The 15,896-nt window shown below is 45.2% G+C and overlaps 1 protein-coding gene across 27 annotated transcripts in view; it reads right to left on the reverse strand.

Moving 5' to 3' along the window:
• ABLIM1 (actin binding LIM protein 1) overlaps positions 1–15,896 on the reverse strand; it is a 300,499-nt gene that overhangs the window by 106,797 nt on the left and 177,806 nt on the right. For all 27 annotated transcript variants that reach the window (XM_043597635.1, XM_043597630.1, XM_043597643.1 and 24 more), the window contains exons 3-4: positions 14,596–14,779; positions 10,575–10,684 (exon numbers count right to left, since the gene is read on the reverse strand). In XM_043597635.1, the coding sequence (XP_043453570.1) occupies positions 10,575–10,684; positions 14,596–14,779 (294 nt within the window). The remainder of the gene's footprint in view (positions 1–10,574; positions 10,685–14,595; positions 14,780–15,896) is intronic.

Consider the following 15,896-nt stretch of genomic DNA (forward strand, 5'->3'; position numbering starts at 1 on the left):
AGCCTCGGACCTGCTATTTTAAGTGAAGGTTCTTGTTGTCTTTGGAAAACAATACCGCGCAACAAAACACGTTTTCATGGGCCATAATAGCAACGCTTTGTCAGCCTTCCTCAGGAAAGCTGAAGGCAGGCCTGGCAAGCCATTTTCCAAGTCCTATAAATCCTGTCTTTCATTCTTTTAAACGGAGTATCATATATGCTCAAGGAATTTCAGTTACTTGGCCCATAATCTTCATAAATACATACCATTTACCCATTGAAAACTTCCAGTTCTGATCCCTAGGCCAGCACTCACAGAATTCTGCGGGGAGTTATTATGGATTCTCAGGGTTAGGAAGCCCTCTCCTCTACCTAGTACCGTGTGTGTGTTTTTCCCATGTTCATGACCAGGATCTGAACAGGAAATTCAAAGGAGCCAGACCGTTTGCCTTTCTTCTCCATGGATTTGGTACCAGCCCAGACCTGCACCCCGAAAGCATCAGACTGGGGAGTCTGAGAATCTCTGCTAGTTGCCTTTGGATGATGGCTTCGAACGGCCCATAGACATGCCATGGCCCTCGGCACCGGACTCAGCACTGGTTCCAACGGGCCTTATATCCCACTGTGCTTCCCGTGGCCTGCTTGCCATGGGTGAGCGTTCCGGGTGCCTTACGTACAGGGAGAATGCCAGATATTTGAGACCATGCATATTTGAGACTGAGCACGTACTTCGGAAAGGGTATCGAAAGCTGGTTAGAACTGGTTAGGACGTTAACATCCTCTGCCTTGCGTAACAATCTCCTGAACAGCCCCTCTGCCATTCTCCAAGCTACGAATAAAAAGTATCACATGCTTGTACTTTCCAGAGATGGGATGAGATTCTTTGAGGGGAAATAAAAAACATGAGCATAAAACATTAGTTCTGTTTGTCATCTACTCTAATTTTTAGGTTAAGCTCCTCTGAAAGAGAACTCGGTGTGTCTGCATGTTCCCATGCCCGTCTTCAGAACTCTAACTAAAAAATGGAGGGGGAGGGCTACGTTCATGGAGTAAACCATCACCCTGTTCGATACATTCACAACTTCAAAATTCCTAGCTAACAATTTCAAAAGCCCAGCGCGTGGAGGACAGGCCCGAAGGCTCACTGCTTTTCGGGCCCGTCCCCTCCACTGTCAGCCTCCATCTGTCTCCTGTGGTCGCTCCGCGTCGTTTCTGATGATGCAAACATCACCGGGATTCACGAGTAGGATTCTCTTTTGACTGCAAATGCCACCAGGACGGCCAGAGGAAATTGGGGCATCATGGAAACAGAGCCGAACACTACCCGATCATGGGAGGCTCCTGGAAAAGGTTACGGTCACATGGCGGCCTCAAGGATACCGATTTCCAACCTGCGCGGGTGAAGAGTTCAGGCCGTGGCTTCAGTGGAGTGGGCATCCTTGCCACGGGGCCTCCCTCGGGAGAGAGTAAATGACTGCTCCCCCAGCCCTCGGCTCCGTGGGCTTGCGGCAGTTCTTTCTGCCTACAGTGAATAATCCAGACAGGCCTTGTGAACACTGCTCGATCCCTGAGCCACCCCTCAAACGGGGAACGGTGAGACGGATGCGTGCAGGAAGACAGAACTGACGTGTCTGAAGTTCAAAACCTGAGTCCTCGGCACCGCTGATACTCTGCTAGACAGGGTTCAGAAAACTAGGGGTCAGACTTCCACCAGCAGGACGAAGTAGTCCTCTGCTCAAGTCACGGCCAGCAATGGAGGAAGAAAACGAGTGGGAAAGAAGAAGAAAGACTAGGAGAGGGAACAAACAAGGTGCCCCAGACGAAGGCTGCCCCCTGCGGCCATTCAGCGGTGGTCACGCCTCAGCCTGCCACACTGTGAAACATTAGCGGACACCAGCCCAACACTCTCCAGGGGGAGATTCACTGTTTTTGACATTTGGGACAGTGCTCAGCCAACCCCTCTTAAAACTGTACAAGGAGCCACGTGAGTTAAAAAGAGGAGCTCAAATAATCATCCATGTATGTTCACAGCAGCACGATTCATAACAGCCAAAAAAGATGAATCTGACCTAAATGCTGGTTAACAGATGCACACATACACAAATCATGTTCTAGCCACATGATGGAATATTATTCGGCCACGACAAGGAACGTAGTACTGATAAATGCTACAACCTGTAGGAACCTTGAATACATTAAGCTAAGTGGGAGAAGACAGAAACAAAAGGCCACTTAGGTATTCCATTTATACGAAATATTGAGAATCCATAAATATCCAGAAATAGAAGATCGGTGGTTGGCAGGGGCTGGGAGGAGGAAATGGGACTGCTTTATGGATATGGGGTTTTCTTTTGGGGTTGATAACAATGTTTTGGAACTAGATAGAGGTTGTGGTTGTATAACATTGTAAATGTTTACTAAAATGTTCACAGGAAAATGGTGAATTTTGTTATGTGAACTGCACTTCAATTAAAAATGTACCAAGAAGGGTTGTTTTTGTACTGATTCCCCTAATTTAGTTGTAAACTTTAACTTGGTCAAGAGTTTTGTGTTTTTTTTTTTTAATGTTTATTTATTTTTGAGAGAGAGAGAGAGGTGAGGGGTAGAGAGAGAGAGGGAGACACAGAATCCGAAGCAAGCTCCAGGCTCCAAGCTGTCAGCACAGAGCCTGACGCGGGGCTCGAACTCATGAACTGAGAGATCATGACCTGAGCTGAAGTCGGACGCTTCACTGACTGAGCCACCTAGGCGCCCCAACCTGGTGAAGAGTTTTATGATAAATCTTTAACTGGCTACGGTCACTCAGTCCACTGGAGCTCTTGCCAAAGAGGAAATCACACTTGAGTTCCACGTCAGTTTCTAAGGTTCAATACTCATTAGCAAACATCAGCTCATTCACTCCCTCCCAGAGACGGGAAGAAAAAAAGAAGGGGTAGGATGTCTGTTTCAGGACTTTCATTATGTGACCAATCACTTAATACAGACACACTGAAGGTCACAGCAAGGGCAAAATGCACTGAGACTTTAGTCTGGACTAGGTCTTTCATTTTACTTTATAAAATTAGCATTATTTTATTTTTTAATCTATTTTGGTTTTAAATAGATAAGATATACACATGGTTACAATTTTTGTTTTCATATAGTAAAAATAATTTCCTTCCCTCCCTCCCTGCTGGAGACAAGTACTAATAGCCATTTCTCAAATATCCTTCTGGGACAATCTATAGGGACATACAACTCTAAGTACACACAGCTAGATTTTTACTGCTACTAAAAAATTAAAAAGAATCTGAAGAATGACTGCTGGTCCAATCATTAAAATCCTAGTTTTACTGACACATTGTTAGAAGGTGTGGATCTTATTATGTAAGAGGCATAGCTATTGAAACAAAGCGGATAACAAAATGTCATTGACTTTCCATTTGCTAAGATGCTTTTGGTATTCACTTTCACTTTCTTCCATGTAAGGTATACCCATTCCCTAATAAGCAGAGACTTCTCCTCCTTTCTTACAACTAAGATGATCGAGGCTCTGGTTAAGTGAAAAGATGTGTCACTCTGGGATCTTTATGTCTGACTCATAATCATTATAGATTTCAGTCTGAAAAAAGTCTGAATATTAATGTTCCTTTTTGCAACGTACTTTGCCTCTCTGCAATGACCCTCTGGCTACCACGTACATTCCAAACTCTCTCAACACCCTCCTCCATAGCCAGTACAGCAATACGGGAACTGACACACGAGGTTAGACCCCTGCCCCTCGGGCCAGAACCCAAGACTGTCATCACCAAATTTATCTGAAGCAATAACCACATCCCCTTTTATTAAACAAGGGAGAAAGCTTGTAAATAAGAACGTGAAGGTGAGTTTAAACATGCCATTATCCCTTACTGCCCAATGCACCCAAGCTGTACCTATATGATTTCACCACATCACAAAAGTCATCTCCAGTCTTCAATTTCACTTATTCATTCAAACAGTCGTCAGAACTCAACATTCCAGACCTGGGAGCTGAGATTTACTCTCTCAAAGCCCCCCCAGGGAAGGCATGGATTCACTCACTAAATGAACATTCATGCATTTACTGTGAACCCAGTGAGATTCATAAGGACCAAAAACCAAAAAAACAAACAAAACAAAACAAAACAAAACAAAACAAAACAACCGTCCTTGTTATTAAGTAGCTCACAGTCTGGTGGGAGAGATAAACATACAAAGAACTAGCAGGAATATACAGTAATAACGGCCATAATAGAGAGGCAAAGCATCTTTGCCCAGGACACATGCATGCTAGTCCTGTTGCCAAGGGGCCTAAGCAAATGCAAGGCTTTCAGTCTTTTGTGTGACAATCAAAATAATAAATGGTTTTTGAAAAGAAGACACGTGAACAAAATGCTATGGGACAAATTTATGTACAATTGCACACATCTGGAGGACTTAGCAAAATCCATGCGTGGAGATGATCTGTAGGTGATCGGATTTCAGGTGATTTCTATCTCCTTCTTTGCACTTTTCTGTAAGATTTTTATTATTTTACGAGGAACACCTAAACCCCTTAAAAAAGGGAAGATTGTCATTAGCCCATTTAGAGAAAGAGATGGCTGTGATTCAGTTTCCAGGATGCTTATACAGGGCTTGACATGCTAGACCTTGTCGAAGACAGAGAAAATAGGGTCCTTGTATTAATGAGTTCATTATCTTGGTGCTGGAGGTGGGTGGGCACACGTCTAAATAACTAAAATGCAATAGGTTTTGTCCCAATGTTGGTTTCTCAGGCGGGACAACTGTCTTACAGTAATATGTTAACTATATAATAAAGAATTTGCCTGGTGGAACATTGCTGGTACTCAAAGAAATGTTTGTTGAATGAGTGACAACCTGTATCGTTCTTTGACATTTACATTCATCATCTTTGTTCCCTGCTATTACCTCCACCCACAATCAATGGGTAGATCACTGATCCCCAGGCATTGATTTTGCATACCAAAATCATAATTTTGCACTGACTTTGCACTGATTTTGCACTACCACCATTACCATACTGATCTTTCTAGAACATTGTTTTCATCTGGTCGTCCTCTAGATCAAAAACTATTCTCAGAAGTTCCACCTTGCCAAACCCCTCAAGGCCTCCCGAGACCTGGCCCTGTCACTCCATCTTTCCAGTTTCATGTCTCGGGACACGGAACAACAAGGCCTTTGGGGTTTGGGGTTCCCCCTGCACTGCTTTTACAAGAACCCTCTCCATATTTAGACTGTCCTCTCTTGCAGCATTTCATTCAACTCTCATAATAACCCTTGGAAGTAGTTATTTTCCAATTTTTAGATGAGGGTGGTAAGGTTCTAAAATGTCAATAACTTGTCCAAGGCTCCCTGGCCAGGCAGAAGGAGGAGGAAGATTCCAACCCAGGCTTTCTGAAGTGGAGAGGCCATATTCTTAACCATTATGCTGTGCCCTCTTCTTTGGTTCCTTTCTGGCTCTAAATATCTCTAAAGCTCAAGTTCTAGTCTTGTAACTTCCGTAAAGAATAATGGTTAGCATACAGATGAGCTTATTAAATGTCATGAATCTTTCAGACATGTTATTTATATGAATCTGCACAGTCCACTGAAAAAGGAACTATTATTGTTTCCTGTTTTGTAGGCAAACAAACGGAGGCAGAGACTGAACTCTCAAGGCTACACAGCCTGTGCGTGGTTGAAAGGGGTTAGAACCAGCCACCACATGTCCAGAACCCATACATCCTCTCGACAGGCAGTGTCTAAAGCAGATCTGATTTTGGAGACCCTGCCCTAAACTACATCACCAAGAGTCAAACTCCAAGAATCCAGGGGCTATCTGTGTTCCTACCTTCACTGGTTTTTAAACTGGGGCAAAGTATCAAATGAGCACATAAAGACATATCATGAACACCAGAGTGAAAAAAGCAGGGTCACAAAAAGTAGTGATGGTCTGACACAAATATTCAAAAATAAATGCCCGAACAGTAGGTTATTGTCTTATAACTAAACGGCACTTTCATATATGTATCCGTTTAATCCTATAAGGTAGGTAACTATTACCATCCCATTTTACAGATAAGGCAGTGGAGGCTGGAGAAGTAAAGAGACTGCTAGCAAGTGGCAGAGCTAGGCTGTGACCCAGGCAGTCTGACGGCAGCGTCAGATTATCACTACCGACCTATTCTTAGGTGTCTCAGCAGACAAGTCCCACTCAACCTGCAGATGATCTGGGGGAGAGAATTTAAGATAAAATAAAAATTACCTTGCAACTATCAAAAGCTATTGCACCGCACAGAAATGTAAACTAATGGAAAAGTTCTTCCTCCCCTTTGAAAACATGCAGGTGATTCTTTATCTGAAATGACTTAAATTCGGGCCGACTAGAGCATTTGCCCCAATACCTGTAGAAGTCTCTACTGCAGTTGGAATCGTGACAATGCTGTGCAGAGGGGAGAGAGAGGAAGATGGGCTGGCATGCCTTTGCGTGGGGGTGGTCGCCCCGTCAACCCACCAAACCCACACACAATCAGATGCTAGTCAGACACCCTTGGAAATGGAAAAGGTCATTGCAGACAACAGCCACTCCTGCTCAGGTGCCTGAAATAGACAGAAGCTGTGTGGGAAACGAAGGTCCAAACCCGATTCCCTACACTCTAGGATGCCACACATGTACGTCCCCCCTACCCCAGGCTCCTTAACCCGTGTGAATCCAGTTCCCCAACTGCTGGCAAATACGTGAAGGCTGGAGAAAAATTAAGCCTCAGTGGAGTGCATGTGACCTTCTGGGAGGACTTAACGTCTCCTGGACGTCACTTTTTATTTTTAAAGTGTGGATCCGCTAGACATGGGCAATTTATTTTTTTTAAGTAGGAAAAACAACTTAATTAACATTCATCACAACCCTCTGAGGTAATTTTGACCATCGCTCCAGGGTACGGAAGGTTTACTGCTTATTGAATTCAAATTGCAGCAGACCGGATGCCGCAAGAGTTTTAGCTAATTCAGGGGCGATCATGTTTAAGGGAAGTAGTTTGCTTCTGCAGAAAACTTCCTGGTGGCTTCCAGTCATCAAACCTGGCTACAAAAGCAAGGCAGCTGTGCCGTGTAGAAAGCGCACAGCCCCTGGAGGCAGGACACTCAGGTAAACACACGGACGAGTCAGGCCATCGTGTGAGGCTCAGCAGAGAGTGAAGCCCATGCTGTGGAATATCATCAGGCACGCGGTATGGCATCTGGAGCCAGGCAGCCCAGGTCTGTAAACCCAGCCCCACTGCTTACTGTCTGCGATCCTGGGTAAATTCACCTCCATGGCCCTTCGTCTCTTCCTCTGCGTAAAGGGGCTAGTTTTAGTGCCAACCCAGTGGGTGGTTCTGAGAATTACATGAGTTAAAATTCGTGGACCAGGTACACAGTACCGGATCCACAGTGAGTACCAGGAGAGTGTGTGATGAAGTAGACAAAACACATATAAAGGTTAAAAGAACGTAAGGTGGACGGGAGCACCGTGACGTCACGGGCATGCCACCGGGAGTCCTCTCTAAACCAGAGCAGTGCAGACAAGGTCTCCTCATCGGTTGTAGCAGAAACCGTACCTCTATCCAGGAAGCTCAAGCAGAAATTGCTCTGCGTGAATTCTCATCGCATCATTGATGTCGCTTCTGTTGACTACCCTTCACTTCTCTTCCTCTCCCACTGTCTTTCCCCTCCTGTTCAGTGATGATGGGAAACCAGCTACCGATCATGAAATAAAAATTGCAGTTCAGAAGAGCAGATTCGTTTTTGAAAGAACATTTCGAAGGGGAAAGAGGACCTTGGCTCTCTGATCTACTTCATTGGCTCTGTGAACAGTATCAAAGAGGCGTTTCATTTTTTGCTTTGATGTAGGGGAGATTGGCCCAGTTTAAGATTTTTTTTTTTTTAAGTAGGCTCCACGCCCAGCACGGAGGCCAGTGTGGAGCCCAACACGGGGCTTGAACTCACGGCTCTGAGATCAAGACCTGAGCCGAGATCAAGAGTCAGAGGCTGAACCGACTGAGACACCCAGGTGCTCCAAATTTAAGAATTTTTTCAAAATAAGAATTAAAGTCACACCAGGATCGTTTAACGTACACGACAATTCTTAAAAGAATTACAAAGAGTAAGCAAGTGTTTTCCAAGCATGCTCCAGTGAATTTCAGCAACTTGCTGAAAATTCCCTTGCCATAGTATTTGTGTGCCCGCCCAGCTTGGGTACTTTGCATGTGTGTATCCATATATAAGAACTCTTTTTTTAACAGACACCCACATGCCCCATAAATGTTATCTGAGTACTGATCTAAATAGACCAGTACTTGTTGAAAATAAAACTGTTCTGACCAAGGCAGTTGCATAGAAAAGAGATTTCATCCTTTGAGAGCAAAGGAGAAAATATGATTTTGTCCAACAATTTGCACACAAGCAATTGTTATTACATCTAGCATTAAGGATATAATGAATTTGAGTATGATACATTTTTACACTTAGAATTTTTATTTCTTTATTGTGTGCATAACATGTACGTCATATAAGATAGAAAATACAGGTAAAGCAAAAACATGTTTGATAAAAATTGGAATAACCATTTTGGTAGCACTCTGATGAGGAAACCCATTCCCAAATTGCATGGGCAAAGAGGACGGGGGCCTTGAAAAATATCTATTTCTGTTTCTTTCTCTTTTTTAAGGTTTGTTTATTTTTGAGACAGAGAGAGCATGAGCAGGGGAGGGGCAGAGAGAGAGGGGGACACAGAGGATCCAAAGCGGGCTCTGTGCTGACAGCAGCAAGCATGATGTGGGGCTCGAACTCATGAACCATGAGATCATGACCTAAGCTGAAGTCAGATGCTGAACCAACTGAGCCACCCAGGCGCCCCAAATCCTTTGCTTCTTAGCTAGACTGAAGAACTCCTCCAAAGTTTTTAGTAGTGCACTTTCAAAGCAGGCCTTCCCAGATAACGGGGTGATAACCTTCCCAGTGACCTTCCCAGATAACCTTCCCAGTGACCTGCTTCGGGCAGGGTAGATATGAAAAGTGAAGCACTACAAACTCCCCTAGGTGTCAAAGACTGGGGTCTACTTTATAGCTCTTGTGCTATTCAGGCTGCTAATATTTATCAGCAGGACATATAAATTCATGCTAAGGATCCGGTTGTGTTGAATCAGACACCCAATGGTCAAATCCAATTTCTATGCAAATGCTTTGGTCAGAACATTCTCTCTCTCTCTCTTTCTCTAAGTATAAGGATTATTCTTTAACAAAAAGATTTAGAATCCCTGCTATAGATTGCATAGAATTCCTCCAGACCAGAAGTGGCTGAGTTCATTCTTATGTACTGAGACTGGGGGGACTTAGTGGAATAATTTATTCCAACCTCCCAAAGACTGGCAAAATCCCCAGAAACTAAGGCAAACCTCTGGTCTACTTCCTAATGTCCCAGGGAGGAGACCGAGGTAGAGGTTCATTGATTGTAAGTAAGTTAACTGACTTACCCAATGTTATTTATCAGAAGAAATAGTGTGACCGGACTATCAGGGAAGTTAGTTGGGGGAAGGATTGGGGGCAAGTTAGTTTTCTCCAGATTCCCACAGGTCAGACAAGACCTCGTCACGAAGAATGATAAATCCCATGACACATATGTATCTCGTTCCCACACTTTCTTCAGATGCTCCTTAGGTTTTTAAGAGAGGTCTCCCCCAACTACCCCCTATGAATGCAGCCCCTTTACCCTGCTTTTTCTTCCTACTTTCTTTTTCTTCACATATTAAGTATTTTTGTGTATGCATTTATGGTCTGCTCTTTCCTGCTGGCAAGTAAGCTTCCCAAGGATGCTGAGTCTTTGTTCACAGCCTGTATCTCCAGTGGGAACAACACTACACACTGTAGGTGCTCAACAAACTATCTGTTCAGGGACGCCTGGGTGGCTCAGTCGGTTAAGCGTCCGGCTCAGGTCATGATCTCACAGTTCATGAGTTCGAGCCCCGTGTCTGGCTCTGTGCTGACAGCTCAGAGCCTGGAGCCTGCTTCGGATTCTGTCTCTCTCTCTCTCTCTCTCTCTCTCTCTGCCCCTCTACCACTCACACTCTGTCTCTCAAAAATGAACAAAGGTGAAGAAATATTTAAAAAAACCCTATCTGTTCAATGAGTGTCAGAAACCCTCTAAGTGAATACATATTTAAAGATAACAAATATAAAGAATTAAGGGTAAGGATAAATCACCGCTGGGGACAGCTTCTTTAACACACAGAGCTATCGATCGCTTTGCCACCAGATGTCCGCACATCTCAACCTCTGAGACTAAGGGAATGGGCATTTCTCACGTAAAGTTTTATCATTCTTTTTCCTTTATTTACCCTCAAAATGCACAATTTGACATCCAGTTCTATTTATGTCTTTGAAATAAGGGAGATGCTTCTCACTCATGGGTTTTAGCAAAGGCTTCACGTTTTACGATTGCCAATGCTTTAGACACGACTATGCTTGTCTCCAGCTATAGCAGCTTCAGAAAAAGGAAGGCACTTGCCTAAGCTACCTTTGAGCTACGAGGAGCTCAGGTCAACAGGTGGCCAGGGCACTTACTGCTGGGGCAGGAGGCTTCTTTAGGGCTGGACGACATTGGCTGCGCACACAGTTGACAGAGGCAGTCTCTCCCATTGAACGTGACTCGGTCTCCGGGTGGAAACGGGCGCCTGGAGACAGAAAGACATTGCCCTCAAGGTTATTCCAGCAATTTAATTTCCTTCCCTGCTCCTTCGGCTTGCTGCCCTCCGGTGCCAATCCATTTCTTTGAGGAGCACCAGCCAAAATGTCTGAAATGCGGTCCTAACCGAGCCAGCCAGCTGGATATAGTCCAAACAAATAAACGCGCCTCGTTTTGAGAAGAAGCGGGAACATATTGCTTCTACCGGCAACCAGACAGTAAAATGGAATAATTTACCTCTGCTCATTAGTGGAGGGATGTTCCAGCAAGTCACCTAGCCAGGTAAACACACAAAAATTTTCCATTTTCCAAATGGAAAATCCTTCAAGAAGAAATATTTTAAATGCCATAAATTCCTATTCAAGCTTAAGGCCCCTCCCCAGGAGAACTGGTTACAGGTCAAACATTAACTCCTTCAGTTCCCTAGAGCTACGGGGCCACGGTGCCCAACTAGACTTTGTCCTAGACATCTGAGTGGGTGAACTGGATGTTTCCCTCCAGAGCTGGAGTGCTGGAGACCCAGTGCCTCGTGGAGAAACACAACAGTGCTGTAAATACTTGTTTAAAAACCGTTAGCTTCTAAAAATTAAAAAAAAAAAAAAAAATCTGTTAGCTTCTTTCCAGAGAGAGAATTTCCTTTTGCTTTAGACATTTATCAGTAACAGACATTTTCCAAACATGTTGCCTCTCCATGTATGTTACCAGTCTGTTCTCCTGCCAGTTCAGCCCGCAGCTAGCTTTTCAAAAACAAAAGTCATTAACAAATAGGTATATGACAGTTTCCACACCTGCTTACTTGTAATTGGCAATTTGCCGATACTCTTCATTAACAGGAGTTTTCAAATGTGTGATTCTGTCAGCTAGGGAATGCAAAACTCCCAAGCAAAACGTCCCCCCACGTGTGAGTCAGGAGCAATTACTTAAGAACAAACTCCAGCTCCTTGACAGGAATATTACTTTCACAGCTGCGATCGCTCCTTAAAGTGGCCCTTCGGCTGCCTCACACTTGGTAATGAACCGTCATGCACACACAGGGCAGTAAATCTGGACTCAAAACCACGCCACAGAGGTGCGTGGTGGAGAGCTGTAAGTTCTTACGCTCCCCACCCCCCCACCTCATTTTACAAGTGCTGAGCTGAGGCAGTCTCCTCCCCTCTCATGGTGCTGTGTTACTTTCCATTGTTCAGATAAGGCCCAGAGAGGTTAAGTGACTTCCCTGGATTGACCAGCTCGGGAGACTGGGCCACCCGCAGGTACAGGTGCCATCCAACTCAGGACTTCTCTATCTTTAACAATCAAAACTGCACTCTGGTAGATGCCAGTGGGCCTATTGCGTCATTAATGAAACCTGAACAGGCCCCCAGTCGGCTCTGTGGGCGAGGCACCGGGAGTTGGGGAGCCAGATCAAAGCAAGCACAGGTTCTTTGCCTCTGATGAGGGCCAGGACTAGGGTGAGGCCAGTGAGGCGCCTGGGGCACAGGCTTTAAGGAGGTACAGGCCTCGCAATGCACGGCCCTGAGCGTGAGCACCCCCTCAAACTGTGCCCCCTAAGCCGCCTCTCTAGCCTCTGAGCCAAGCTTGTATTTTCAGACTTGAATCCCACCTGGATCCACGAGGGGATACATCCGAGTCCAGGTCTCAACATGAGGCCGGGTCTTTTAAATTTGGGGCTTTGTAATTTTATAAATGATCCGCATACCGCCCCCTTCTGCCCACTGGGTCCTCTGCCCACATGGGTTCACTTCCTTCTGTGTAAACACAAAGAGAACTGGATTTGGAGTCAGGAAACCTGAGTTCAAATCTTGCAGTGTTACCTTGGGAACGTCCGTTAAGCTCCGACACTCAGCGGCACTCATAATCAGGGACACTAATTCCTGGCTGACTTCACAGAATTGCTACGTGGGTTAAAGTTTGTAACCCATAAAGGAGGCCTCTCCACTTCAGGTAGAATGTTGTCGGGTCAGCGGTAGCAGCATTGAGTAGCTGTTCACTGGCTCAAACGTCCAGAGATGGGACTAACACTAATAGATGTTTTTCCTTCATCACCAAATTTAAAACAATGATCTCTCAAGGCCAGGATCGGGAGGGCTCTTAGAGTGTATCTCGGCCAGGGCCTTCCAACCTGGTGAGTTGGATGAATACATCATACTTGGGAATCCTCCAGAAAGCACTAAGTCAGCAGGAGAGTTTGGGGGGGGGGGGGTGGGCGGGGGAAGCTAGAAACAGATATTTGTAAAGAGACCTTCCCCACAGAAGAAGTCCAACGCTCATCCTAGCTTGGGGGATCACCCGGATCACGGCCTCCTATTTTATAGATGAAGCAATTGCCTTGGGAAAGTTAATTCACATACGTCTCAAATCAGCCCAGGAAGCTGGACCAGAACTTGGGACTCAAACGCCAGTCAAGGGCTTTTAACCAGGCTGTGGGCTACAGTCTGAAAAGGGACAGGTCAAGAGGAAACTTTACTTTGGATTAAATGCAGAACAATTTTCAGCCCAATAATTCAGAATTTTAAAATTAGGATTTAAAAAAATATAATTGAGAAATGGACTGATGGCTATAAAAAGTTACAATAATAATTTCACCATGACTATTGCATCTGAATCTTAGGATTTGTCTCTGAGTATTACCTTGTTGGTTAATTATATAAAATTAAGTTTACCTTTTTTAGAGTTTACATCTCTCTGGCCTAGAAACCTGAAATGTTGAAAAACAAAGCAAATTCACCTCCTCTGAACTGTAGCTTTTAACAAAGCCATAGAACTGGACCACACAGCAGTCAACACCACACTAAAAGGAATGGGGCTGCCCGACTAGGATCGATCCATAAAGTAGCCGACCCTTGTTGGTGACTCTCCTCGCACAGGAATCAAAGTCATCTTAAGTTCAATTATGTGTAGCATTCAACACAACACAACGATGAAACCACATTTCCCCACTCACACTTCACATACTTGCCTTCTTCTCTCTGACTGATCATTGTAACCAAGCTGGTTTGGGCAATTAAGATTTAACCTTGCCAGGTGATAGAAGCCTAGAGAACAGGGGTTGGTATACGTTTCCGCCTGAAAGTTCAGATTGCAAATAATTTTTTAGACTCTGCAGATCCTATGGAGTCTGTCACAACTGCCCAGCTCTGACCCTGTAGCCAAACACAGCCCATCAGCAGCCATCTGGAAACAAACGGGGGTGGCTGTGTCCCAATAAAACTTTATTTACAGAGACAGGTATTGGGTCTCATTTGGGACACGGGACAGAGTTTGCCTCGCTCCGCTATAAGGGAGATTATTTCAAACACACACACCCATATGAACTTCTTCTTCCAAATCAGCTTTATCTTTCCGAGCAGTTATGCTATTTCCTCCTAATGTTTTCACTGCTTAAAAAGTTTCAAGACCTAGGGGTGCCTGGGTGGCTCAGTAGGTCGAGCGTCCGACTTCGGCTCAGGTCATGATCTCACAGTTCGTGGGTTCGAGTCCCGCATCAGGCTCTGTGCTGACCGCTTGCCCAGAGCCTGGAGCCTGCCTCAGATTCTGTGTCTCCTTCTCTCTCTGCCCCTCCCCCGCTCACGCTTTGTCTCACTCTGTTTCTCAAAAAAAAAAAATAATAATAATAATAAATGTAAAAAAGTTTCAAGACCTAGAGCCACTTTCCAGCTGCCTTCAAGCCCCTTAAAATCAGTCCTATTATTTAGCAGAGGACATCATGGGTAAAGTTTCCCAACTAAATTACTTTTTTGACTAAGACTGATAAAATAATAGGAAGATTTTTTAAAAAAAACTTTAAGGATACATCAGAAAAAGAGTATGTCAAGACAGTACAACTCCAGACAAGAGGCGTATATCCCAGGCCTGAAGAGCAGAACCCAGCACTTCTCCGTTAGGGGAGCCCCCACTTACTTGCAGATAGTACACGCAAAGCAGTTGGGATGATAGGTCTTGCCCAGGGCAGTGACCACCTCTCCTTCCACGAACTCCCCACAGCCATGGCAGCGTGTCCCATACATCCTCTGGTAGTCCAGGGTGCAGAGATACTCGCCGTTCTTTATGAAGAAGCCCCCTTGTGCCAGGTCACAGCCGCACACTGTGGAAAGACAAGTTCACATTTGGTCATCGTCTGCCACGCTGCCGGGCAGCAAATGCCTTCCACTGCGTGCTGCGAACTTACTCCATGATCTCAGTGGGCTGGGGTGAGGGGAGGGGACTGGTACAAAGAGCTATTTATTGTGGGGCTCTGAGTTCTCTCTTGCCTCCTTCCCATTTCGTATCCCTCCTTTCGGGAGGGATGGAATATCTCATACGAGTAAAATTCATTGGCTGGGTCTCAACGACTTGTGCGGTATGTCTAAGATTCAGAGATAATCCGTCTCTGATGGAAAGATGCTGTTGGTTCACGCTGTCTCGAATAGGAACAAAGGTATCTCTGGCAGAGCGATTTAGGAAAGGGACCCACTGCTGGCCCACACAACTGTTTGCTTTGGGCCAAGACGATTACTGGGCTGAGTAATAAATTCCCACCATACCAAAAGCAGCAGCAGAAATGTCTGAGTCCATTTTTTTCACACTCTGGAAATACTTTGCCACAGCTATGAATAATTTGGACGTTTAATTTTCTCTTTGTGCGGTAAATAGGATAAGTCGATTGTTTATATATTATAGGGAGAGATAAAAATGAACAGGCAAAAGGGGGAAGAAACGGGAACATGTCCAAGATAAAACCATCGTTCAGGACCTCAGTACACGCAAAAGGGAATGCTTTACTGCGTCCGGATTTTGGTGTCTCTTGCGCAGCTGTGGACCATGGACACGGTGCAGAGAAGCAGGTCCCCGGGTGCCAGGGGCTTGGGCGTGGCCTACGTGTTGAGACAAGACCAGAAGAGGGCACGGCCACTTGTCCAAAAATAAAGCCCAAGGCTGACCCGCGGAGTAAAGAGTTTGCACTGTCAAAGGCCTGGGAAGCAGCAGCCATGGCCGGGAACCTCCAGTCTCAACCTCTCGATGCCCAGGGTTGGGTGACTCCATACAGTTAAGGGCCTTAGGCAAAGAATCCCGGATTCTTCCTGATTCTTCCTGCAAGCAGCTGGAACAGGCACCCAGTGGGCAGGGAGAAGGGGAGCTCGACCACTAAACTTGCTTTCCTAAGAATCCTGCTGGAACACCTGCAGTGTTCCTCTAATTAGTTCCCGTGACTCATCAATGCC

This window comes from Prionailurus bengalensis, chromosome D2 (assembly GCF_016509475.1).
Source record: "Prionailurus bengalensis isolate Pbe53 chromosome D2, Fcat_Pben_1.1_paternal_pri, whole genome shotgun sequence".
Taxonomy (NCBI): domain Eukaryota; kingdom Metazoa; phylum Chordata; class Mammalia; order Carnivora; family Felidae; genus Prionailurus; species Prionailurus bengalensis.